Source organism: Loxodonta africana, chromosome 7 (genome assembly GCF_030014295.1).
Source record: "Loxodonta africana isolate mLoxAfr1 chromosome 7, mLoxAfr1.hap2, whole genome shotgun sequence".
Lineage (NCBI taxonomy): Eukaryota > Metazoa > Chordata > Mammalia > Proboscidea > Elephantidae > Loxodonta > Loxodonta africana.
The window spans coordinates 89857533-89885045 of NC_087348.1; the positions used below are offsets into that span (position 1 = coordinate 89857533).

The window sequence follows — 27513 nt, forward strand, 5'->3', positions numbered from 1 at the left end:
GTTGTTTACTCATCTGTGGCCATGATACTTTTCACCTCCTTGTCCAATGGGCAGGGCCAGTCAGTCAGCTATTGTGCAGCAGGGCAGGCCCAGCTGAAGGGGAGGGGCTGGAAGGGGTTATTTGTGGCATGTACTAGGGCCAAAAAGGTGGGCTGGGAATCAGTGCAAAGCAGGTTCTTGCAGGCCATGCCCGTGCTGCTCGAATGTGTGATGTTCAGTGCATGGTGCAGGTAGGCAGGAAGTAGATGGGAGGTTGTGATACGTGGAGCTAAGATGGGTATGAGAAAGAGGAGAAAGAAACAGGAATCAAAATGATAAAGAGTGCTAAAGGAGCTTGTCATTGCAGTGGATAGATGAGAAACCAAGAAATGGAGAAAAACAAAAAGAAAAAAATGAAGAAAAAAGGGAAAAATAAATAAATAAAATTAGGAAAAAAAAAAAAAAAGGAGAGCCCACAGAGATCCCACAGGTACAGCTGCAAAAACCAGGGTAGTGGCTCCCAGGCCATGCAATACAGCCTGGTTAGAAGAGTAGAGATGTCTCACAGTGCCAGGTATTCAGGAGACAGGAAATAAAAGTAAATATAGAGATGAGAAACTGAGAAATGAAGAAAGACAAAAAGGGAAAAAGAGAAGAAAAAAAAATGGAATGCCCGTAGGGATCCTATGGACACAGCTGCACTAACTGGGGTAGCAGTCCCAAGCCACACAGTACAGCCTGGCTAGAAGAGGCTCCCTAGCCATGAAAAGAAAAAGAAAACAAACAAACAAACAAAAAAACCCACAGGTATCCTAACAGTGTGGCAGCAGGGGCCAAGGAAGCAGTTCCCCAGTTGAGCAGTGCTTCATAGCCTTTCAAGAAGAAGCAAAGATTGCACACGGAGCCAGGTGTTCAAGAGAAAGGAGGGGGAGGTAGTGAGAGGCATGGAAGAAAACAAAAGGAGGGGAGTAAAGCAACACCAGCAACAAACAAATGGCACTCTGGGAGCCGGCCAGCATGGGCAGGGCAAATCCAAGTGGTAAAGGCAGAAGCCAGTGCCTCCCAGCCAACAGACCACAGATGGTGGGAAGCACAAGAGGCCGAGGAGGGGGGGAAGAAGGGTAGGGGGTGCAAAAGCATATATTGCTGGTTACCGGGTGCTCCATCTCCTCCTGGTAGCTCCATGAAGCTGCTTTCTTGTACTCCCTGTCTGCCAATATCTGATGTGGGTGGGGCGAATCCAGACAGCATGGACCCTGCACTTCCCGGCTGGTTGAGCGACCGCAGCCAGCTCTGAAGCAAAGAAGGTCGAGCAGTGGGGAGAAGGATAGGAGGTGGTTCCAGCTTTGACTGGAACATCATATTTGAGAATGGTGTTCAGAGAATCAGGTATGACCATAACTTCCATCAAACCAGTTCATATGATAAATTACCATTCTTGCTGCACCTGTGTAAATAGTAATGAACAGTCATATTTTAAATCAACCAAAATTTGCTCTGAGATGTGGGTGGGGCAAATCCAAGCAGCACGGACCCTGCACTTCCCAGCTAGCTGATCGACCACAGCCAGCTATGAAGCAGAGGAGGTCAAGCAATGGGGAGAAGGATAACACCAAAACCAAACTCAGTGTCATCGAGTAGATTCCGACGCATAGCAATCCTATAGAGAAGGGGGGGGGAAGTGTATATTGCTTGTTACTGGGCGCTCTGTCTCCTGCTGGGAGCTCCATGAAGCTGCTTTCCCATACTCCCTATCCGTCAATCTGAGACAGGAGTCCAAGTTGGTGAAACTGTGCTGTGTTAGCTGAGAGGGGACTTCCCCATGTATCTCTCCTCACTCTTCATTCTCTGTCAGTTTCTTATTCCATTCAGTGCCTCGCTGAGTTTTTTTCTCTTCATTGGATGCTAAAGGTTCCAGGACTGACATTTGTCTCTGTTTTACTTAGTTTTTTGGGTCTTTGCTGTTGAGGGACGGCATAGTGCTTCTTCTGTCTATAGCACCGTATTGGCTCCACCAGCCGGCAGCGGGTGTCTTTGGGTGTTAGAGGTATAAACGAGGGATCGTGCAGAGTGTTCTGAGACAGAAATAAACCTAGCATTGGTTAAAATACTGGGAGTACTGGGGTAGATGATGAGGGTCAATTTGGGGAAAGTCTTCAATGCCAAACTATAAGTTGGTACTTAATTAGCTCTAGTATCTTAATTTCTTAGTGCTTCTATAACAAAAGTACTACAAGTGGGTGGTTTTAGTAAACCAAAATTTATTTTCTTACTGTTTTGGAGACTAAAAGTCTAAACTCAGGAAACCAGCGCTCAGAGAAAGCTCCCTCTCTAACCACCTTGAGGAAAATCCTTGTCTCAACTTCTCTACCTCTGGCATCCCTCCTTCCTCAAAGATGTCCACAGGGCATCGATCTTTCCTCTTTGGTGCTCCCTTGTCTCTGTGCCTATGCTGCTCTTTAGATCTCAAAAGTGATTAGGTTTAAGACAAGCTCTACAAGGATATGTTCTCATTAGCATAACAAAGTTTCCAAATGAGATAATATGCATTGGTTGAGGCACTTGATTTTCAGAAATGTGGTTGAGAATTTAATGGGTTCACAAGATTGTTAACCCAACATGGAGAGAAACAAATCATTTATATAGGCCTGAGTGATCCAAAGGATTTGTATGAGTTTGTTTGGAGTATTTTCAATATTCCGTGTTCTCATTTCCAGATATAAGGAATCCCTTTCTTGTATCTTAAACAATCTACTTCTCATAACAATTTAGTAGACTATGATTTTGTGAACAGAAATGAAAGATTTATCTTTTTCTCGCTGCCTGATTTCTCCATAAATGGAAAATTCTTAGTGAGTATTCCTATTTTCAAGCAAATGTAATTATAAACAGAATTTCAATAAGAATGAGCTACTCTGCTAAATCAGTTACTTCTCCTCTAGCACTTAGATAAGGAGCCCTGGTGGTCCAAGCACTCAGTCACAAGCTGGGTCATTGCTACCCGCACATCAGCACTGTGGGAGAAAGAACTGATAATCTCCTGTAAATGTTACAGCCTGGAAAACACACTGGGGCATTTCAGCTCTTTCACATGGGGTCTCTATGAATCAATAATCAACTCAAAGTCACCAAATCACAACAATCCCCTTAATGCTTCAAATGCTTACGATTATATCCTTGTTTCACAGATAAACAAATGTCATTTCACAACATTAATATCTTATTGTTGACCCATTCTGTCCTACCCTTCCCAAGGCTGAGATTATATTCATTCCTTCCCAGAAATGCATCTTTCATCTGCTTCTCAGTTCAATAGCACCTTCTTGTGCTACTCTTGGCAAGAGTCACCAGGGTCACAGCACATTTCCAGAGACCTTTTCCATTTGCTATGTGTGCATAGTGTGTTCATACTGTGTGCATATGCGTGCACAGTGGAAATTTTGACCTAGAAGGCCCAGCAGCCTCATGTTTCTTTGGGAGACTTCTCACCCTTTCCTTTTTGCTTCTCATCTTCAGAGGCCTGCATGTTCAGCACATCTTTGTAGAACTGGGAAGAATGATTTTAAAATTGTTCTCCCCCATTCCTGGCTCTGTATTTCCTAAGTTAGTCACTCATGTCTGGTAACACCTGTCTTTCAGCTGGGCTATGGGAGCCAGCCCAACTTCAAGGAATCCTGTGTCTGCAGGCAGAACAGAATGGAAACCTCAAACTAATCCAAGCTCTTTTGCTATCAACCTGCTCGTCTCTGACCAGGAAAGCTTCTGATGGATGATGAATATCAGAATCTATCAGGTGGATGTATACATCACTTTATATTTGTATGCTCACTCTTGGTTCTAATTCTTTCTCTCCCTGGTCCCTTGACCTTACAGGCATTTCACCTTCCCAAGCTTCCATCAATGGAGTACTGGTGCCACAGTGGTTAAGGTGAGCTCAGCTGGTAACCAAAATGTCAGCAGTTCAATCCCACCAGCCAAGATCTGTGACAAAGGTATGGCAATCAGCTTCCATAAAGATTTACAGCCTTGGAAAACCTAGGGCCACTTCTGCTCTGTCCCATGGAGCCATTATGAGTTTGAATCAACTCATTTGTAAAGCACTTAGTTTCCCTCAGCACAGCCCATGCACGAAATTTAGCTTCTTTTCCTGCATTCACCCATTTGCCACCAAAGTAAGAAAAGGCATATGGGAGTACAAAGATTTTTTAAAATTTCAGAGTTAAACGGAGGGATTTTATATCACTATGTTGCCTAACCACTTCCCCCTCAGACTCCTCTCCAGGCTCAGCAAATTTCAATTTTCTCTAGAGCCCTGGAAACCATAGATCTCCTGAATGTTAATTTTTCTCCTTTTATTATCCAGAAAAATACACTTCTGTGCTCTTATCATGGCTTACCCCTACAATCTTCATAGATCATGCTCTCCATTCTGGGAGACTCACACTTCTCCTACTCGCAAATTATTTATTAAAACATGAAAAAATCAAATATTACTGCTTTGAACTAATTCAAACTTTTAATTTTTAAAAATTGTAACTAGTCTATTTTGAGTCACTTGTTTTTACTAAAAGTGATCTGCCTGCTTGCATATAAGATGCATGCTCTAAATAAAACTTATGTTTCAATTCCCTGGTTTTTTAATTATTTTATTTTTGTTTCCAATTTGTTTATTGTACTTTAGATGAGTGCTTACAGAGCGAACTAGTTTCTCATCAAACAGTTAGTACACATATTGTTCTATGACATTGGTTAACAACCCCACGACATGGCAACATTCTCGCTTCTCAAACTTGGGTTCCCTATTACAGCTTTCCTGTTCACTCCTGCCTTCCAGCGCCTGCCTCAGGGCTGGTGCACTCCTTTAGTCTTGTTTTGTTCCACGGGCCTGTTCAATCTTCAGCTAAAGGGCGAACCTCAGAAGTGACCTCATTACTGAGCTGAAAGAGTGTCTAGAGGCCATACTCTCAGGGTTTCTCCAGTCTCTGTCAGGCCAGAAAGTCTGGTCTTTCTTTTAGAGTTAGAATTTCACTCTACATTTTTCTTCAACTCTGTCGGGGACCCACTATTGTGATCCCTGTGAGAGCAGTCAGTGGTGGTAGCCAAGCACCATCTAGTTGTACTGGGCTCAGTCTCGTGGAGACCGTGGTAGATGTGGTCCATTAGTCCTTTGAACTAATCTTTCCCTTGTGTCTTTAGTTTTCTTCATTCTTCCTTGCTCCCGAAGGGGTGAGACCAGTGGAGTATCGTAGATGGCCACTCACAGGCTTTTAAGACCCCAGACGCTACTCACCAAAGTAGAATGGAGAACATATTCTTGATAAACTATGTTATGCCAATTAAGCTAGATGTTCTCTGAGACCATGGTCCCCACAGCCCTCAGCCCAGCAATTTGGTCCCTCAGGGAGTTTGAAAGTGTCTAGGGAGCTACCATGACCTTGCCTTGTACAGGTTGTGCTGGCTTCCCCAGTATTATGTACTGTCTTACACTTCAGCAAAGTTTCCACTTATCTATTGTTTTTCCATGCCCACCTCTCTCCTCCCTCGTAACCATCAAAGGTTGTTTCTTTTTGTATGTAAACATTTACATGAGTTTTTACAGCAGTAGTCTCATACAGTATTTGTCCTTTTACGATTGACTTATTTCACTCAGCATAATGCCCTCCAGATTCATCCATGTTATGAGATGCTTCACAGATTCACCATTGTTTTTTATCATGTGCAATACTCTATTTTGTGTATGTACCACAGTTTGTTTATCCATTCATCTGTTGATGGGCATCTAGGTTGTTTCCATCTTTTTGCTGTGGTGAATAATGCTGCAATGAACCTGGGTGTGCATATGTCTATTCACATGAGGAGTCATTTCTCTAGGACATATTCCTAAGAGTGAGATTACTGAATCATATGGTATTTCTCTATTTCTAGCTTTCTAAGGAAGCGCCATATCATTTTCCAAAATGGTTGTATTATTTTGAATCCCTACTAGCAGTATGTAAGAGTTTCAATCACCCCAGAGCCCCTCCAACATTTATTATTTCCCGTTTTACTAATTCATGCCAGTAGTGCCGGGGTGAGATTGTATCTCATGGTGGTTTTGATTTGCATTTTTTTTTAATGGCTAGTGATTGTGAGCATTTCCTCATGTGTCTGTTGGCCACTTGAATGTCTTTTTTGGTGAAGTGTCTGTTCATTTCCTTTGCCCATTTTTTAATCGAATTATTTGACATTTTGTTGTAGAGGTGTTAGATTTTCTTGTAGATTTTAGAGATTAGAACTTTGTCTGATTTGTAATAGCCAAAAGTTTTTCCCAGTCTTTAGATTCTCTTTTTACTCTTTGGTGAAGTCTTTTGATGAGCATAAGCATTTAATTTTTAGAAGATCCCAGTCATCTAGCTTGTTCTCTGGAGTTTCTGTGTTGTTGGTTGTGGCTTATACCTGTTACTGCCATGTATTAGGGCCTTTAGCATTGATCCTATTATTACTTCTATGAACTTCATGGTTTTTGGCTTTATATTTAGGTCTTTGATCCATTTTGAGTTAGTTTTTTATATGGTATGAGGTCTGGGTCCTGTTTCGTTTTTTTTACAGATGGACATCCAATTTTGCCAGCACCATTTGTTAAAAAGATGGTCTTTTCCCCATTTGGTAGACTTTGGGCCCTTGCCAGAGATCAGGTGACCCTAGGTGGATGGATTTACATCTGGGTTCTCGATTCTGTTCAATTGGTCAATGTATGTCCTTGTACTGGTACCAGGCTGCTTTAACTACTGTAGCTGTATAGTATGTTCTCAGGTCAGGTAGTATGAATTCTCCTACTTTATTCTTCTTCGTCAGTGGTGCTTTACTTATCCAGTGCTTCTTCCCTTTCCGTACAAAGTTAATGATTAGTTTTTCCACCTCTGTAAAGAATGTTGCTGGTATATGGGTCGGAATTGCATTGTATTTGTAAATCACTTTGGGTAGAATTGTCATTTTCACAATGTTGAGTCTACCTATCCATGAGCATGGTATGTTTTTCCATTTATGTAGATCTCTGGTTTTCTTGCAGTAGTGTTTTGTAGTATTCTTTGTATAGGTCTTTTACATCCCTGGGTAGAGTTATTCCTAAGTATTTTATTTTATTTAGAGGCTATTATAAATGGTATTGTTTTCCTGATTTCCTTTTCATTGTTCTCTTTATTGGTGTATAGGACTCCAACTGATTTTTGTATGTTTATCTTGTACCCTGCTCAACTGCTGAATCTATTAGTACCAGTAGTTTTCTTGTGGAGTCTTTTGGGTTTTCTACATATAATATCATATCATCTGCAAATAGGGACAATTTAACTTCTTCATTACCAATTTGGGTGCCTTTTATTTCTGTTTCTTGCCTTATGGCTCTAGCTAGGACTTCTACCACAGTGTTAAATAGGGGTGGTGATAAAGGGCATCCTTGTCTTGTTCCTGTTCTCAAGGGGAATGTTTTCAGCCTCTCTCTGTTAAGAATGATGTTGGCCATTGGTTTTGCATATATGCCTTTTATTATGTTGAGAAATTTTCCTTCTATACCTATTTATTGAGATTTTTACCAGGAATGGGTGTTGAACTTTGTTGAATGCCTTTTCTGCGTCGATTGAGATGATCATGTGATGCTTTTCTTTATTTTATTTATGGGGTAGATTAAGTTAATTGATCGTCTAATGTTGAACCATCCTTGCATACCTGGTATGAATCTTAATTGGTCATGGTGTATTATTTTTTCAATATGAAGCTGAATTCTATTGGCTAGAATTTTGTTAAGAATTTTTGCATCTATATTCATGAGAGATATTGGTCTGTAATTTTCTTTTTTGTGTGTGGTGTCTTTGCCTGTTTTGGTATCAGGGTTATGCTGGCTTCATAGAATGAATTTGGAAGTATTGCTTCCTTTTCTGTGTTCTGAAATAGTTTGAGTAGTACTGGTGTAAGCTCTTCTTTGAATGTTTGGTAGAATTCCCCAGTAAAGCCATCTGGGCCAAGGCTTTTTTTTTTTTCTTTATTACCTTTTCAATCTCTTCTCTTGTTATGGATATATTCAGATTTTCAACACCATTTTGTGTTAGTTTGGGTAGGTAGTGTGTTTCTAGAAGTTTGTCCATTTCCTCTAGGTTTTCAAATTTGTTGCAGCATAGTTTTACCTAGTACTTTGTTACAATCCTTTTTATTTCAGTTGGGTCTGTTGTAACATCCTCCATTTCATTTTTTATTTGGGTTATTTGTGCCCTTTCCTGTTTTTCTTTTGTCAGTTTGGTCAGTGGTTTGTCAATTTTGTCAATCCTTTCAAAGAACAAACTTTTGGTGGTGTTTTTTCCTTCTGTTGTGTTTCTATTCTCTATTTCATTTATTTCTGCTCTGATCTTTATTATATCCTTTCTTCTGGTGGCTGTCGCTTCTTTTGCTGTTCTCTTTCTATTTCTTCAAGTTGTGTAGCTTACATTATGATTTTGTCCCTTTCTTCTTTTTTGATGTGTGTGTCTAGTGCTATAAATTGACCTCTGAGGACTGCCTTTGCTATGCCCCAAAGGTTTTGGTATGATATGTGTCTTGTTAGATTCTAAGAATTTTTTTTTATTCCATCTCTGATTTCTTCTATTACCCAGTGGTTTTTAAGCAGGCTGTTATTCAGTGTCCATGTAATTGATTTCTTTTTCCTTACTCTTCCTGTTGTTAATTTGTTCTTTGATGGCATTGCAGTCAGAGAAGGTTCTTTGTATTATCTCACTGTTTTGGATTTTGTTAAGGGTTGCTTTGTGGCCTAAGATGTGGTCTATTGTGACAATTATTCCATGTGCATTGGAAAAGAATGTGTACTTTGCAGCTGCTGGGTGAATTGTTCTATATATGTCTATGAAGTCAAGTTGGCTGATTGTGCTCTTTAGCTCTTCTACATCTTTGTTGAGTTTCGTTCTAGATGTTCTGTCCTTTACTGACAGTAGTGTGTTGAAGTCTTCTACTATTATTGCGGAACTGTCAGTTTCTCTTTTCAGTGCTGTTATAGTTTGTTTTATGTATTTTGGAGCCCTGTCATTGGGTAGGTAGATGTTTATTATGGTTAAGTCTTCATGATGGAGCATCCTTTTAATCATTATATAATGCCCTTCTTTGTTTCTTATGGTGGATTTTGTTTTAAATTCTGTTTTATCTGAGATTAGTATTGCCACTCCTGACCTTTTTCGGTAGTTATTTGCTTCATATATTTTTTCCATGCTTTGATTTTTAATAAATTTATGTCTTTGTTTCTATGGTGTGTCTCTTGTAGGCAGCATATTAATGGATCCTGTTTTGTTTTTTTTTTTTTTTTAATCCATTCTGTCACTCTTTGTCTTTTTATGGGTGCATTTAGGCCATTTACATTTAGTATAATTATTGATAGGTCTGAGTTTATTGCTGTCATTTTGTAGTGCTTTTCTTTGTGATGCTAACATCTTCTTTGTTCCTCTTCCTCTCCTGTGCTGAGTTCCTTTTGTTTAAGGATTTCTTTTTCATTGCTTTTGTTTTTATAGATTTTGTTTTTGTTGAGATTTTGTTTTTCTTCTTTATTTTGATGACTAGGTTTGTAAATGCTCTCTGTGCTTACCTTGAAATTTACCCTTATCTTCCTAGTTTTGAACCAGTCTGTTATCACTTGGTATCACCTTGCCTTCCTCTCCATTGGAAAGCTCTATACCTACATCACCATCATATTTGAAAGAAAACTTTACAGGCTATATTATTCACGGTTGGCCATGTTTTTCTTTCAAGGTTTTGTATATGTCATCCCATTGCCTTCTTGCCTGCATGGTTTCTGTTGAATAATTGAAGCTTAATCTTATTGTTTCTCCTCTGTATGTGACTTTTTTGTTTTTCTTGAGCTGCTCTCAGGATTTTTTCATTGTCATTGATTTTACCGAGTGTGATTATGATATCCCTTGATATTTTTCTTTGGGATCTATCCTATATGGGGTTGTTGAGCTTCTTGAAAGGTCAGGTTTTCATCATTCATGATATTAGGGAAGTTTTCTGTCAGCAATTCTTCAGTGATCCTCTATAAATTTTCTGTTTTCTCTTCCTGTTCTGGAACTCCCATCACTCACAAATTTCTGCTTTTGATCGTATCCCACATAATTTTCAGGGTTTCCTCCTTTTTCTTTATTCTTTTTTCTGAGTTTTCCTCAAACAGAGTTGTATTCAAGTGTTTGTCTTCAATTTAAGTGATCCTGTCTTCCACCATTTCAAACCTGCTCCTCAGCCTTTCTATGATGCAGTTCATTTCTGAAATCTTGTTGTTTACCTTTTGGATTTCCAATTGTTGTTTTTGTATGATTTCTAGTTGTGAATTTATTCTGGCATTCTGTTCCTGTATTATTTTCCTGAATTCTTCCTTTTTTTTTTTTTTGGTCAGTATTTTCCATGAATTTGTCTGCCTTTCCATGAATTTCTCTATTTTTTCCTCATTTTTGTCTGCTTTTTGCTTCAACTCTTGGATAGCTCTGAATATTAGAGATTTGAATTACCCGTCAGGTATTTCTAGTGCCTTTTCTTCTACTGGAAAATTATCTGGTGTTTTATTTTGGACACTTATTGGAACCATCCTATCCTGCTTTTCTATAGGGTTTGATATTGTCTGTTGTCTTCAGGATATTTACTAGTTATTTTCTTCATTTCTTGATTATAGGTTTGTTTGTTTCATCCTAATTTCCTGTTTTATTTGGTCATGTCTGATCAGGTGGGCTGTGAGTTCTTTGTTGTTTACTCATCTGTAGTCATGATATTTTTCACCTCCTTGTCCAATGATCAGGGGCAGTCACTCAGCTATGGTGCAGCATGGCGGGTCCAGCTGAGGGGAAATGCCTGGGATGGGTTCTTTGTGGCATATACTAGGGCTGACAAGGCAGGCCAGGAATCAGTGCTGGGCAGGTTCTGGTAGGCCATGCCTGTGCTGCTCAGAGCTGTGATGTTCATCTCGTGGTGCAGGTAGGCAGGAAAGAGGGGGTAGGTTGTGATGCTTGGAGGTAATATGTGTATGGGAAAGGGGAGAGAGAAACAGGAGCCAAATACAAACAAACAAAGGAAAAAAATAGTGCAAAGGGAGCCCTTCTTTGAATTGGAGAGATGCAAAACTGAGAAATAGAGAAAAGAAAAAAAAAAACATAAAAATTTGGAATGGAAAAAAAAAAGAAAGAAAGAAAAGCTTCCAGGGGTCCCACTGTTGTGGCCACAAAGACCAGGAATGTCTCTCAGGCTGTGCAATATATCCTGCCTAAAGGGAGTATAGGTGTCACAAAGCACCAGGTATTCAGGAGACAGGAAAAGAAAGTAAATATAGACAGTCAAGAACTGAGAAATGAAGAAAAACAGAAAGGGAAAAAGAGAAGAAGGAAAAAAGAAAGGAAGAACAAAAAAGAAATGCTCCCAGGAATCCTGCCTATGCAGCAACACAGTTTGGTGGAGTGGCTCCTAAGCCATGCAGTGCAGCCAAGCTAGAAGTTGCTCCCAAGTGCTAAGAGAGAAAAACAAACAAACAAAACAGAATAGAACAAGGCAAAACAAAACAAGCCAAAAAAAAAAAAAAAAGCCCCAGTGATACCACCAGTGTGGTGACTTGGACCAGAGGAGTGGTTCTTCAGTCGAGAAGGACTTCACAGCCTTTCAAGAAGAAGCAAAGAGGGCACATAGAGCCAAATGTTCCAGAGAAAGGAGGGGGGTGTGGTGGGAGGCACAGAAGAAACCAAAAGAGTCAGAAAGAAGCAACACCAGCTCAGGAACCCAGCTGACGGGCAAATCTAAGTGGCCCAGGGTAGAAGCAGTTGCCTCCTGGCTGAGAGCAGGGTGAGAGGAAGAAGGGTGGGGGTTAGGAAGGTGTATATTAAGAATTACTGGGTGCTGTATGTCCTGCTGAGAACTTCATGAGCCTGCTTTCCCATACTCCCTGTCCACTGATCTGTGATATAGGTGGGGTGAATCCAAGCAGCATGGATGCTGCACTTCCTGGCTGGCTGAGCCACTGCAACCACCCAGGAAGCTTGGCGGTACAGCACAATGGAGAGGATGGGGAGTGGGAAAGCATGTGTTGCTGGTTACTAGGTGCTCTGTCTTCTGCTGGGAGCTCCATGAAGCTGCTTTGCTTTGCTCCCTGTCCTCCAATCCCCAACAGGAGTCCAAGATGGTGGATCCGTGCCATGTTAGCTGATAAGGAACCTCTGTTCATATCTCTTCTCACTCTCTGTCCTCTGTCAGTTTCTAATTCCATTCGGTGTTTGGCTGAGTTCTTTATCTCTTCATTTGACACTGTGGGTTCCAGGAAGGACGTATACATGATAAAGTTTAATTGGAATTTTGATAATATTTTTGTTTCTCTATGAAAGGAACCTGGTTCTAACATATAAGCTAATTCTCCGTCTATTTCATATGCATTTTCACGATGAGAGCAGGTACAAAAGTAGGGGACTCCCTACATAACATTTGTAATAGCTCTTAGACCATTAAATAGCATCTTCATAAAACAACTCAATAAACTATGCAGGGAAAAGTTATTACCCCATTTAAACAGATGGAACCCAACTGTTTAGGTTTTCTCCTTCTTTCCTTACATCATTTTGGCTGGAGGGCAGAATCCTTAAAGTAGGCAACTTTCATACTCTCTCTTTACGTATAGATATATATCTCCTCCTTTGAAGATCCTCTCCTGATCATTTCCCAGCAGTCCCTCTTTCACTGTGCTTAGCCCTCAGATGCCTCTGTTCCTCACTTGCAACTCAGAGTAGTGTTGCACTCAGTGAGATGGCACCATCCCCATTACAAGGCATCCCCATCACCTACAGGTGATTTTCCTTACTGAAAGCTAAGGACAATTTCTTAAGAGATTACAACATAGGAAGGCTTTTCCTTCCAAAGTAAAGTCTTTTAAAGCTTTAGATTCTTTCCAAGGAACCAGTGTCCTGGATGAGAAATCTCTTACTCTTTCTTCTGTTCATGTCTTTTTACTATCTTCAGTTAATCAAATCAGTAAATGATGCTCGTTGTCACAATTTAAAACACTTGAAACAGACTGGGTTTGGGTCTCCAAGATCTGATGGCAGATTTCTTACACACTTCCCACAGGCCCTCTCTGAACTAGTTCTAAAGCTTCCTTCTCTCTGTCAGTTTTCTATAGAGAATCTTAGCAACTTCCTCACATGAAGGAACCTTGAAATCTCATCGGCTCCCATATATTGCTGGATATATCAATTAGGGCATACTTCAAACTGAAACCCCAAACAAAGCCCACTAACTGTGTTCTGCATATAAAGTGAGGATCACTGGGGGCCTTCTTGGAGGTTGGCTACAACACCAAATTTCAGATCCCTAAAATGGCCTACAATGCCTAATAAGTATGGGTAAATTTCTAGCACTTTTTAAAAATTGTTTTCCTTAATGATGCTAAAGACACCACAAAAAAAGAAAATTACAGACCTATATCCCTCATGAACATAGATGCAAAAATCCTCAACAAAATTCTGGCCAATAGAATACAACATATCAAAAAGATAATCCACCACGACCAAGTGGGATTTATACTAGGTATGCAAAGTTGGTTTAATATTAGAAAAACCATTAATGTAATCCACCATACAAATAAAACAAAAGACAAAAACCACATGATCTTATCAATTGATGCAGAAAAGGCATTTGACAAAGTCCAACACCCATTCATGATAAAAACTCTCAGCAAAAAAGGAATTGAAGGAAAATTCCTCAACATAATAAAGGGCATTTATACAAAGCCAACAGCCAACATCATTCTAAATGGAGAGAGCCTGAAAGCATTTCCCTGGAGAACGGGAACCAGACAAGGATGCCCTTTATCACTGCTCTTATTCAACATTGTGCTAGAGGTCCTAGCCAGAGTAATTAGGCTAGACAAAGAAATAAAGGGCATTTGGATTGGCAACAAAGAAGTAAAATTATCTCTTTTTGCAGATGACATGATCTTATACACAGAAAACCCTAAGGAATCCTCCAGAAAACTACTGAAACTAATAGAAGAGGTTGGCAGAGTCTCAGGTTATAAGATAAACATACAAAAATCACTTGGATTCCTCTACATCAACAAAAAGAACATCAAAGAGGAAATAACCAAATCAATACCATTCACAGTAGCCCTCAAGAAGATAAAATACTTAGGAATAAATCTCACCAGAGATGTAAAACACCTATACAAAGAAAACTACAAAGTACTAGTGCAAGAAACTAAAAGGGACCTACATAAGTGGAAAAACATACCTTGCTCATGGATAGGAAGGCTTAACATAGTAAAAATGCCTATTCTACCAAAAGCCATCTATACATACAATGCACGTCCCATCCAAATTCCAATGACATTTTTTAATGTGATGGAGAAACAAATCACCAACTTCATATGGAAGGGAAAGAAGCCACGGATAACTAAAGCATTACTGAAAAAGAAGAAGAAAGTGGGAGGCCTCACTCTACCTGATTTTAGAACATATAATACAACCACAGTAGTCAAAGCAGCCTGGTACTGGTACAACAGGCACATAGACCAATGTAACAGAATTGAGAACCCAGATATAAATCGTTCCACATATGAGCAGCTGATATTTGACAAAGGCCCAGTGTCAGTTAATTGGGGAAAAAGATAGTCTTTTTAACAAATGGTGCTGGCATAACTGGATATCCATTTGCAAAAAAATGAAACAAGACCCATACCTCACTCCATGCCCCAAAACTAACTCCAAGTAGATCAAAGACCTAAACTTCAACTAAAACGATAAAGATCATGGAAGAAAAAATAGGGACAAAGTTAGGAGCCCTAATACAAGGCATAAACAGAATACAAAATATTACTAAAAATGAAAAAGAGAAATCAGATAACTGGGAACTTCTAAAAAACAAACACCTATGCTCATCTAAAAAAAAAAAAAAAAAGACTTCACCAAAAGAGTAAAAAGACTTACAGATTGGGAAAAAAAATTTCAGCTATGACATCTCCGACCAGCACCTGATCTCTAAAATCCATTTGATTCTATTAAAACTCAACCACAAAAAGACAAACAACCCAATCAAGAAGTCGGCAAAGGATATGAACACGCTCTTCACTAAAGCAGATATCCAGGCAGCTAACAGATACATGAGAAAATGCTCTCGATCATTAGCCATTAGAGAAATGCAAATTAAAACTATGATGAGATTCCATCTCACTCCAACAAGGCTGGCATTAATCCAAAAAACACAAAATAATAAATGTTGGAGAGGCTGCGGAGAGATTGGAACTCTTATGCACTCCTGATGAGAATGTAAAATGGTACAACCACTTTGGAAATCTATCTGGTGTTTTCTTAAAAAGTTAGAAATAGAACTACCACACAACCCAGAAATCCCACTCCTCGGAATATACCCTAGAGAAATAAGAGCCTTTACACAAACAGATAGATGCACACCCATGTTTATTGCAGCACTGTCTACAATAGCAAAAAGCTGGAAGCAACCAATGTGTCCATCAACGGACGAATGGTTAAATAAATTGTGGTATATTCACACAATGGAATACTACACATCGATAAAGAACAGTGATGAATCTGTGAAACATTTCATAACATGGAGGAACCTGGAAGGCATTATGCTGAGTGAAATTAGTCAGATGCAAAAGGACAAATATTGTATAAGACCACTATTATAAGATCTTGAGAAATAGTATAAACTGAGAACACCTTCTTTTGTGGTTATGAGAGGGGGGAGGGAGGGAGGGTGGGAGAGGGTTATTTACTAATTAGATAGTAGATAAGAACTACTTTAGGTGAAGGGAAGGACAATACTCAATACAGGGAAGGTCAGCTCAACTGGACTGGACCAAAAGCGAAGAAGTTTCCGGGATGAACTGAATGCTTCAAAGGTCAGTAGAGCAAGGGCGGGGGTTTGGGGACTATGGCTTAAGAGGACTTCTAAGTCATTTGGCAAAATAAATTCTATTATGAAAACATTCTGCAACCCACTTTGAAGTGTGGTGTCTGGGGTCTTAAATGCTAACAAGCGGCCATCTAAGATGCATCAATTGGTCTCAACCCACCTGGATCAAAGGAGAATGAAGAACACCAAGGTCACATGATAACTATGAGCCCAAGAGACAGAAAGGGCCACATGAACTAGAGACTTACATCATCCTGAGACCAGAAGAACTAGATGGTGCTTGGCTACAACCGATGACTGCCCTGACAGGGAGCACAACAGAGAACCCCTGAGGTAGCAGGAGAACAGTGGGATGGAGACCCCAAATTCTCATAAAAAGACCAGACTTAATGGTCTGACTGAGACTAGAAGAACCCCAGCGGTCATGGTCCCCAAACCTTCTGTTGGCACAGGACAGGAACTATTCCCGAAGACAACTCATCAGACATGGAAGGGACTGGACAATGGGTTGGAGAGAGATGCTGATGAAGAGTGAGCTACTTGTATCAGGTGGACACTTGAGACTGTGTTGGCATCTCCTATCTGGAGGGGAGATGGGAGGGCAGAGAGGGTTAGAAACTGGCAAAATGGTCACGAAAGGAGAGACTGGAAGGAGGGAGCGGGCTGACTCATTAGGGGGAGGGTAAGTGGGAGTATGTAGTAAGCTTATATGTGACAGACTGACTTGATTTGTAAACTTTCACTTAAAGCAGAATAAAGATTAAAAAAAAAGATTGAGTGGAAAATTTTGACAACATGGACTAACATATGAAGAATTTGAAAAGAGAAATAGAATTGCTGAGAAAGACTCAAAGAAAAATGTTGGAATTGCAACAATTGGATATCTGAGGTAAAGAACTTCTATGATGGGCTCATCCTTAAACTACCCACACCCGTCAGTGAACTTGAAGAAAATGTTATAGAAATAATTCAGACTGAAACAAAAAAAGAGAAGAAGAAAAAAAAGCATAGAGCATCCACGAGATTGGGGATAACACCAGAGTCTACCACACATGATTGGTTTCTCAAAAGTAGATGAAAGATAGAATCAACCAGAATGTGTACTTAAAGAGGAAATGGCCATAATTTTCCAAAAACAATGAAAATCATTAAAACACAGATTCAAGAAACAGAGAATTCTAAACAGGATAAATTCTGAAACAACAATACCATCAAACCACAGAAAATCAAAAGATAAAGTGAAAATCTTGAGGACAACAAGGGAAAAAACACTCTCTATGTACTGAGAAACAAAAATAGGAACTATACCAGAATACTCATCAGAAACTATGTAACCCAGTAAACAATGGAGTAACTCCTTTCAAACACCAATAGAATAAGCTCAAGTTTAGAATTTTAAACCCAGCACAAACTGTTCCAAAACTGAGGTAAAATATAGGTTTTTCTTAAAAAAAAAAAAAACTGAGATAATTCATTTTCAGCAGTGTATTACAAGAAATGTTAACGAAGTTCTTCAGATAGGAACATGATACCAAACAGAAACTTAGTAAAGAGTATAGGGGGTGCAGAGTTAGGCTGGAAGGCTATTAAGACACACTAAGCCAACCCACTGAAACAAAGATCTGAAAAACCAAGTAAAATAGATAGAAATATCAATCCTAGAGCCATGAACCTTATATGAAGGGATAAAGTATTAGATCAGAAGTTACCGATAAGAAGAAGAAACTGATAGTAAAAAAAAAAAGGGAATTAATAGAGACACATAGTGGAGGTTTCCAGCCAAACAGCATGAGTCAGAGTTGCCACTATTGAACAAAACCAACAACCCAACATGCAGAAAGGCACCTCCATGGAATTCTCAATAAGAGATAGAAGTTTGGCGTGGACACACCCAGGGCAAAGTAAGATCACATTTGCTGGCTGTAGCTCAAGTAGGAGCCCAGATTCTCTCACCAGGTAACCCCAGAAACACACTCCTACAACCTCTACCCCTTTGGTAAACAGCGGCTATAACCGCCATATCCCTGCAACCTCAACTGCCAGGGATAACAGTACTAATCCACCCTATTGCCTTCTCCCATCTAGTCCCCTCTGTCTCTACCTTCACTCTTCCTCCTACCCCTGTCCTCCACACAACTGCCCTGAGAGGACCCAACCAAGACCCCAGGTACATCCATGCCACCCCTGAACACTCCTGTCACTGCCAGCAGCACCAAGGGTTCCAGCTCAGACCCCAGATCTATCAAAATAAAGAATAAACATAAAGTCTGTTCCACAGCTGGCCCCATGTTTTGTTCTGACTGATGATATTGGGCTTACCATCATCTCTTTCCATAGATGTAGTTGATTCGATTCCAGTGTATTCCAACAGGCGAGGTCCATGTGAATAGTTGTCACTTATGTTGCTGAAAACAATGAAGTTGTTGGTCTTGCAAAATTCCGTCACACAATCCCTGACGTTGTTTTATCACCAAAGCCATATTTTCCAACTACAAATCCATCTTCTGTTTCCAACTTTTGCATCCCAATCACCAGTAATTATCAATGAATTCCGATTGTTTGTTAGATCAATTTCAGACTACAGAGGTAGTGGATAGCTTCATGTCCTTCATCTTTGGCCTTAGTGGTTTTGAGGTAAATTTGAATAATAGTTGTATTAACTCGTCTTCCTTGTAGACGTATAGATATTATCCTGTCACTGACAGCATTGTACTTCAGGATAGATCTTGAAATGTACTTTTTGACGATGAATGCAACGCCATTCCTCTTCATGTTGTCATTCCTGGCGCTGTAGACTCTATGATTGTTTGATTCAAAATGGCCGATAACAGTCTATTTCAGCTCACCAATCCCTAGGATATTGATCTTTATGCATGCCATTTCATTTTCAACAATTTCCTATTTCCTAGATTCATACTTTGTGCATTCCATGTTCCAGTTATTAATGGATGTTACAGCTCTTTCTTCTCCTTATGAGTCATACCACATCAGCAAATGAAGGTCCTGAAACCTTTACTCCATCCATGTCATTAAGGTTGACTCTGCCTTGAGGAGGCAGCTCCTCTCCATTCATCCTTTGACTGCCTTCCAACCTAAGGAGCTTATCTTCCTGTGCTGTATCAGACAATGTTCCGCTGCTATGCATAAGGTTTTCATTGGCTAATTCTTTTCAGAAGTAGGACACCACGTTTTTCTTCCTAGTTTGTCTTACTCTGAAAGCTCAGCTGAAACGTGTCCACCATGGCTGACCCTTCTGGTATTTTAATATCAGTGGCATAGTTTCCAGCATCACAGTAACACCCAAGGCCCACAGTACAACAAACTGACAGATGTGTTAGAGAAATGCAAATCAAGTCTACAATGAGATACAATCTCAACCCAACATTACTGGTATGAATCAAAAAAATAAATATATAAAACAGAAAACAACAAATGTTAGAGAGGTTACAATAAGATTAGAATTCTTATGCACTGAGAGTGGGAATGCAAAATGGTACAAACATTTTGGAAAATGATAAGCAGCTTCCTAAAAAAACTAGAAATAGAGATACCATTCCATCCAGCAAGCCCATTCCAAGTAAACTATCCTAAAGAAATAAGAGCTGTCACATGAATAGACACATGAACACCCATGTTCATTGCAGCATTATTCACATAGAAAAAAAAAGGAAACATGGAAACAACCTAAGTGCCCATCAACAAATCAGTGGATATACAAACTATGGTGCATACAACAGTGGAATACTAAGGATTAAGAACAAGGATGAACCTGTGAAACATCTCACAACATGGATGAATCTGGAGGGCATTATGCTGAGTAAAATAAGTTAATCACAAAAGAACAAGTACTGTATGACACCACTATTATAAAAACTCATGAAAATTTTCCCACACAGAAAGAAAAAATCTTTGATGATTCTGAGGGATGAGGTGGCTGGGGAGGGAAAGTCACTAACTAGGTAGTATAAAAGTGATAATTTTGGTGAAGGACAAACAGCACACAATACTGGGTAAGTTACCACAACTTGACCAGAGCCAAGTCACAGAAGCTTCACAGACACATCCAAATGCCTTGAGGGTCCGATCTAATGGGCTGAGGACTGCGGACCATGGTCTTGGGAGACATCTGGCTGAATTGGCATAACATAATGTATAAAGAAAGTATTCAACATCCGACTGTGCAAGTAGCATCTGGGGTCTTAAAACCTGTGAGAAACCATCTCTACCGGTCCCATTCCAGCTGAAACAAAGGAGAATGAAGAAGACCAAAGACACAAGGGAAAGATTAGTCTAAAGGACTAATGGACCACAACTACCGTAACCTCCATCAGACTGAGCCCAGAACAACTAGATGGAGGATGGCTACCATCACCGAATGCTCTGGCAGGGATCACAACAGAGGGTCTCCGACAGAGAAGGAGAAAAATGTAGAAAAATTCTAATTCACACACACACTGCAATATAAACCAGGATTATTGGTCTGACAGAGACTAGAGAAAACCTGAGAGGTTGGGGCTCAGACACCGTTTTAACTCAGTACAGAAGTCATTCCTGAGATTCAACATTCAGCCAAAGTTTAGAAAGGTCTACAAGGCCAAGAATAACACACATGAGGAACATGCTTCGTATTTCAGTTCGTTCATTGGAGACCAATGGGCAAACCATCCAAAAAGCAAAGAGAAGAAAGAAGGAAGAGAAAGGAAAACTGGACAAATGGAAACAAGGAACCCGATGTGGAGAATGGGAGACAGTTGACATGCTGCAGGGTTGGCATCCAATGTCACAAAACAATTTATGTATTAACCATTTAAGAAGAAACTAATATGCTCTGTAAACTTTCACCTAAACAAAATTTTTTTAAGTAAAGAATATAACATGCCAATTAAAAGATATAGATTATGTAATTGTATAATAAACCAGGACCAACTATATGCTGTGCTGAAAACACTCTAAATATAAAGACATATATACATAGATAGTTATAGATGAAGTAAAGGGATGTAGAAAGATGTATCAGGTAAATATTAATACATGGAAAGCTGCAGTGACTTTATTATCAGGAATATGAATATTATCAGGGATAAAGAGGAACATTAGTTAATGACAGAAAGCCCAATCCACCAAGAAGACATAATACTGGATATTTCATGCACTAACAAAAGCATGTCAAAATGCATAAAGCAACACCAATGAAAATGGAGAAATAGACCAATTCCTAATATTAGCTAGAGAATTCAAAACTCTCAGTGTTCAGTACAGCAAGTTGACCAAAAAAAAAAAATCACAAGATGAAATATCTAAATACACTGTCAAACAACTAGTCCTAATCAACGTTTACAGGCAGTAGTAAAATACTCATTCCTTTCAACAGGTCTGGAACAGTCATGAAGATAGACTATACTGTGGCAGTGTTAGTTATCTAATGCATTTATAACAGAAATACCACAAGTGGATGGCTTTAAAAAATTAAAAATTTATTTTCTCACAGTTTAAAAGGCTAGACGTTCGAATTCACAGCACCAGCTCAAGGGAAAGGCTTTCTCTCTCTCAACTGTAAAGAAAGGTCCTTGTCTCTTCAACTTCTGCTTCTTGGTTCCTTGGAGATCTCCGTGTGTCTTTGTATCTATTTTACTTCATCTCTGCTTTGCTTGCTTGTTTAATTTCCTTTATATCTCAAAGGAATTGACTCAAGATACACCCTACACTGCATTAACACTGGCTCATTAACATAACAAAAACAACCCAACCTCAAAAGGGATTATAACCAAAGGCATAGAAGTTAGGGTTTATAACATATATTTTGGGGAGACATAATTCAGTCTGTTAACATTGGCCATAAAATGAGCATCAAAACCTGAAATAAATCATACAGAAGTGTGGAACAAAGCAAGGGAACGAGACTAAATCTAAGGAACAAGAGAGCACCACAAGTGGTGGATGGAGAAAATACCTATCAGATGGGTTGAGCTGTTCAAATCTGAACACTTGTAGCTGGGTAGGAACAGGTTTCACAGCTTGGACAATGCAGGGGAAAGAGAGCCAAGTCTTCTTGGGCTTATAAATGAGGAGAGAGAAGGGCTGAACTGGAGGACCAACGATCAGGATCAAAGTCCAAGCCTCTAAAACTTGTTACAGAAACTCTCATTTTTGCAACATGAAATAGATATTCGAAAAGCAATACGGGGACTGGTGACGTTCTTGCACAGGTGCCGACAGTCCTGGAATCCAAACAGGAACTTCTTACCTGAAGAAGAAGAAAGAAAAAGAAAGGGGATCTCTAATTTCTACTTCCAAATCCTCTCCAGGAAGGCAGCCATTTGCCACCTAAGAGGTAAGCAATAAACATTTGTTGGAAGAGGAAGAATCACTGACTCAGTGAGTGAGGTTAAAGAGCACATTGCATCAAGGGCTTGGTGGGAAGGGACTGAAATGACTGAGGTGGGCCCTTGGAGGGTCAACCTGTCCCAGCCCCAAATCCTTCCTACTGAGCTTTCATTTCCCGAAAGTCCTACCATAAACACGTCCCAGTGGAATACATACAGCCCAGTCACTGTCATACCCCAGAATCTAATAGCATCTTTTTGCCTGATGATCTTGCAGAACCCAAAGCCCCAGAGATCCTTCAGCAAATCTCTTTTTTCCTAATAGGTTTACTGGTCCTGTTAAGGGTCAGTGACAACACAGCGCCAGAACAAGAGGACACACTACCAACTCTTTATAGAAAAGGAAAAAAAATCTTCCCTCACTCTCTGCTCTGGACCCAAGGGCACCTGAGAGAGCCACCTTGTTGAAAATGTGGCAAATGTTACACCAAGAGGGCTTCACAGTCTCCACCTACCTATATAATGCTTTGCCAGAAAGCACACCATGCCATTCTTAGCTTCACAGGTGGTTCTCTCAGTCTGGCAACTCCCATCTTCCTCGGTGACATAACACCTGTGACACTGTAGAGCTGGAAAGCCAAAATCAGTAAATGAGGTTCTTTCTGTGCTTACTTTTGCCACTGTTCAGGAGATGGTGCCCACCACCTGGCCCACACCTGGCATGAACAACGGTTAGGTTCGCACACACGTTAGCATAGATTATTGGGCTAAAAGACTGGTTTCATTTCTCCTGGTTGGCTTACATCAACGGAGCCTCTCCTGCATCTGTGGCAGGCCTGCTCCAAGGGCCACTGTGGAGATGAGGTATGTGTTCCTGTGCAGCAAGGCCTGCACCCAGCTATGGGCAGAGTTTCTATACTAACAGGTACTCATTCTCCTGGAGGGAGAATATCACAGCCTACATTGCCACTTCTCCAGGCCTCACATCCTGTGACCCCAGAACCCTCCTCTCAGCCTTTCAGAACAACCCTCATCCTCTGCCTCATCACCCACAAAGAACCTTCCTAGATCCTTTTCAACTCAAATTTAGGGGTCTTAGAAAGAAAGTTTGAGGAATTGGGAAGTATCACGAACTAGAACTCTGTGAGAAACTTTTAAATTTTGAGATGCCTGTAGGTCTAACTGGGGGATATTTCCAGACTAAAAGTAAGCACTCCATTCTGAAATTAAACTGAGGGTTTTACTTCTACACTCCTGGTGATCATTAGGCTTCTGTTAAAATTTGCTGTTTGGAAAACAAAGCTCAGTTGTGCTTGTTATGTAATAGTGTTTCTACAGGTAGCTTCAGAACAAGTTTCATGGAGCAGCTAAAGTAAATTAGAGCCTATAGATAAAGCTGTTGCTTTAACTATCTTAAAAGAAGTTCTTCAGCAAATTCCTAGACTTTATCTCTTTTTTCTATCAGCTAAATACGCAGAGTTTATTTATGATTTCCTAAGTAATGGATGGACCCCTGGTGGTCCAGTAGTTAAGAGTTCAGCTGCTAACCAAAGGCACGTTGGAAGCCATACTGGGCAGTTCTACTCCTTCCTATAAGGTCACTATGAGTCAGAATTTACTTGACAGCATCAGGTTTGCTTTTTTGGTTGAACTAATGGTCAGTTCTATATCCAAAGATTCCAATTAAGTTGGCCTAGCTGCAAATGTATCACTAAACTTTCATGTCAAAATTCTTTATACTTTTCAGTGACAAGTATTTCCTTAGTTAAATATGAGAGGTGTGTTACACTAGGTATGAGAGGTGTGTTACACTTGAAACTGATGTAAAAAAAGCTTTACAGATAAGTGCCACTCTTGTAAATCTCACTTCCTTTCCAGCTACCACTTTGATGTGAAACTGTTATATGTACTCACTCGAGTTGTTAAATATCTTTGTTTTGCCTGTAAGGCAGAGCATACCACTACAGTCAAACTGAACACATGTTCTAAAGTGGTTCATTCCTTCAATAAATTTTATTTCTTTTTCATATCAAATTGGAATATTGGTCCAGTGACTTCAGTAGGAGAGTACTAACATGGGAGGTGGGATGAGCCTGAAGAAAATAGAGGAGAAAGGAGGAAGAAATATAGAGGAGCAAATCTGGGCTAAACGTGAAGGAAGAAGCAAAATAGATGGAGGCCTAGGAGGAATAAAACAAGTGGTGGTGGGATAGAGGCTGTCACAACCACCACTAAAGGGAAGGTCAGGACCATCCTTGCACCTCACTCCTCACTTCCCCATGGACCAATAATCCACAACCACTGCAGCTCAGCTAGACTCAGCCCCCACTATCCCTCAAGATGATCCCAGAGCTTACCTTGCAGGAAGCCCAACAGCAAGGAAAGGCCTAGCATCGGCAGCAGGAGGCGCTTATCCATCTCAGAACCCAACAAAAACGAGGAACAGAAGACAGAATAGAGCCTGCAGGTGCCTCACACACCCACAATCACTGCTTTATAACACCAGACTGGAGGGACAGCCAATGAGAGACTGGGTGGAAGCTGTATTTCCCTTGCCAGAAAGGAGTGTTGACCCTGTATCCTCCCAGATTCCTGGCTCTACTCGTCTCCATGGCCAGCCAACGGAGCCATGTTTTTTCATGCTTCTTCCTGTCTCATTTGAACTAGATTTAAAATATGAGAAATATTGTTAAATATAGAAGAAAATATGATTGTAAAAAAAAACTCAGCTGTTTCATAAATGAGAGGATTTAGATTTTCTTAAACACCCAAGGACATAAGGTCAACATAAGATCAAGAACTTCGCCTAGAAGACAAAGGCAGAATTCTAAGAATATAAGCATAAGCTTGTAAAAGCTCTTCCTAAGTGCAACCCAGTAATTAAAGACAATTTTGTCATTTTAACAGAGATAAAACCAAACTCTAGCTTTGCATGCTTTTTGACTGAAAAGATTTTTTAAAATCCTACCGTGTCTTAGTTAGCTTTGACTGTAAAACATGCCTTTATCACAAACCTTCTACTACTTTTCATATGCATAGAGCTTTGCCCCCCACTTTGTTTTTTAATTATAAAACAACTAAATTTTTTTCACCTTAGAGAAAATTACTTTCTAGTTTTAACGAAATCCATCTTGCACACCTTGCCTAATCTAGACTAAGTCCAAGCTTTAAGCTACAAAAAGCTGAAAACTGTGTTTAAGCTGTTATACTAAAAACATAATTACTGTTGAAATAAACTTTTGTCATTACAAATTCATTAATTTCTGGGAATATTGTGGTTATTCCATTTTTAAGTGCTCATTTACCTTGAAATCAACCAAAATATAACTCCTTGAGAGGATATTATAATCTAATTTGGTAGTACCATCCAGAGGTAGAAAAGTATGAAATATACACACATAACATAACCCGAAACCCAAACCCATCACCACTGAATGGATTCTCCTACACAGAGACCCCACAAAACAGAGTAAACCTGCCCCATAAGGTTTCCAAGGAGCTCAGGTGAGTTCGAGCTGCAGAGCTTTTGGTTATCCTGTGTAGCTCTTAACCACTATACCACCATGGTTTTATGGGAACAGAAAGACTAAGTTACTTCTCTGAGGTTGGTTAACCCTATTTTCTGCATATTTTAAAGAATCTGTTAAGGGGATGTTTTGGAACTGTTCTTTCAGGAGCCACACTGTATCAATCAAAATAAACACTGAATATCTTGGAAATGTGAAGGATCCCCTTATATCTAGTAAAAAAAAAAAAAAAAAGAATCAGTTTAACAATCTCAAAAACTCTCCAAAGTAACCACTGCAAACCCAAAGTAACCTTGTTCAATTATGCTATTAGAAAGGTAGATGCAAGAATTAGGAGTGAGAACCCTGCTGCCATCAAGTCGATTCCGACTCATAGCGACCCTATAGGACAGGGTAGAACTGCCCCATGGAATTTCCAAGGAGCTCCTGGAGGACTTGAACTGCTGACCTCTTGGTTAGCAGCCCATGTAAAATGCAGGACTTTTCAGGAATAAGAGAGGATTGAGACTTCAATAACCCCATGCAAAACAGCAAGTTGGGAAGGAATGAGATGCTTATGCATCTTGATTCTTGGGCCACATCCTGATGGTTGGCCACCTCCAAACAGAAAACTGACAGTCCATATCATCTCTCAAGTGAAAACCAGAGAGCAGGCTCTCTGTGGATCAAAGCCAAGCTCTCAGAACAAAAACAAAATGGAAGGTGAACCTCATGCAGTTTTATAGGTGACCCACAATAAAGTTTGTCCAAATGGAAGTTGGTCTGCTAAGAATTTCAAACTAGCCTGTCTGTGAGGCTGGCTCAGACAACAGGCTGAAGGAGCCTAGGTCTGTGTTCTATTCTATATTCCCCTTTTTATGACAATCACATTTGTAGACAGCACAACATGAAATGGTAAAACAATAGCACAAATTAAAGCACACAGTGTTCATTCAATTAGTTAATCTGCACACACACAGGGAGACCTCTCCTTTGAGACAAACAAGAAGACTCATCTTAAGCCAGTTACAACAAGTTGTAAGGAGAACAGAGAGGAAATGTAGAAGAAAATTAAGTAAAAAGGCTAACCTTGGCATGATTAATTTGAATCACTTTCCCTGCCCTTCCTGAGGTTATTTGATATTGGCTACCAGGTGGTACTCGGGGCCAGCCAGCCTGGGTTCATTTGCACGAACTCTCAGGTGTTGTCAGGAAGTTCCAAATAAAAAAGACACCTCAGTCATTTAAGAAATTCCAAGGGTTGTTTCTCAGGGAAAAAAGCTAAATAACATTGGGTAAAGTTAAATTATTTCTATAAGGTGAACTTTAATCGAGTTTGTGGTTATCAGAAGTCATGTAGAAAAAGGATTTGCACAATTTGATAGTCATCCTGTCTCCTTATTCCTTTTTATGTGTTCTTCAGTGCATTCCACATTGGTCATTGACCTGTGTGAATTTTTCCAGGTACTGAGAGACATCTGTCAAATTTTCTGGTCCTCAGTTTCTCTCTTTAGCAATCCCCAGAGTCATTCAATCAATATCTGAATTGATGAGGGAATATTGGTTTACCCAGTAGTGAGTAATGACTATATTGAGAGCATGGAGGGAGAGGAAGGGGAATGTGCAAGAGAGGTGACTCCTCATCAATCATATTAGCAATTCCATAGGTAATGTCAAACAATGATGCATCAGAAATAGCAATATAAATTTATTATTTCGTACAGGTAAATCTCAGAAAAATTCCTAAATAAGTTGTGAGTCACTGTAGAAGATGGGGAAAAGTATCTGGAGGACTGCTGAGT

The 27513-nt window shown here is 39.9% G+C and overlaps 1 protein-coding gene across 1 annotated transcript; it reads right to left on the reverse strand.

Moving 5' to 3' along the window:
* Positions 1 to 22001: 22001 nt before the first annotated feature.
* Positions 22002 to 24681, reverse strand: LOC135232182 (prostate and testis expressed protein 14-like). Its single transcript, XM_064289511.1, has 3 exons — positions 24563 to 24681; positions 22721 to 22834; positions 22002 to 22126 (listed from the first exon to the last, which is right to left on the reverse strand). The coding sequence occupies exons 1-3, from the start codon at positions 24621 to 24623 to the stop codon at positions 22002 to 22004; spliced, it is 300 nt and encodes a 99-aa protein (XP_064145581.1). The 5' UTR covers positions 24624 to 24681.
* Between the last annotated feature and the right edge of the window lie 2832 nt (positions 24682 to 27513).

Excerpts from the sequence above, each read along its gene's own strand:
- LOC135232182 (XM_064289511.1), bottom strand. The coding sequence starts at position 24,623 with ATGGATAAGCGCCTCCTGCTGCCGATGCTAGGCCTTTCCTTGCTGTTG. Across the intron at positions 22,835-24,562 it reads GCTGTTGGGCTTCCTGCAAG|CTCTACAGTGTCACAGGTGT; the intron begins GTAAGCTCTGGG and ends TTGGCTTTCCAG. Across the intron at positions 22,127-22,720 it reads TCTGGCAAAGCATTATATAG|GTAAGAAGTTCCTGTTTGGA; the intron begins GTAGGTGGAGAC and ends CTTCTTCTTCAG.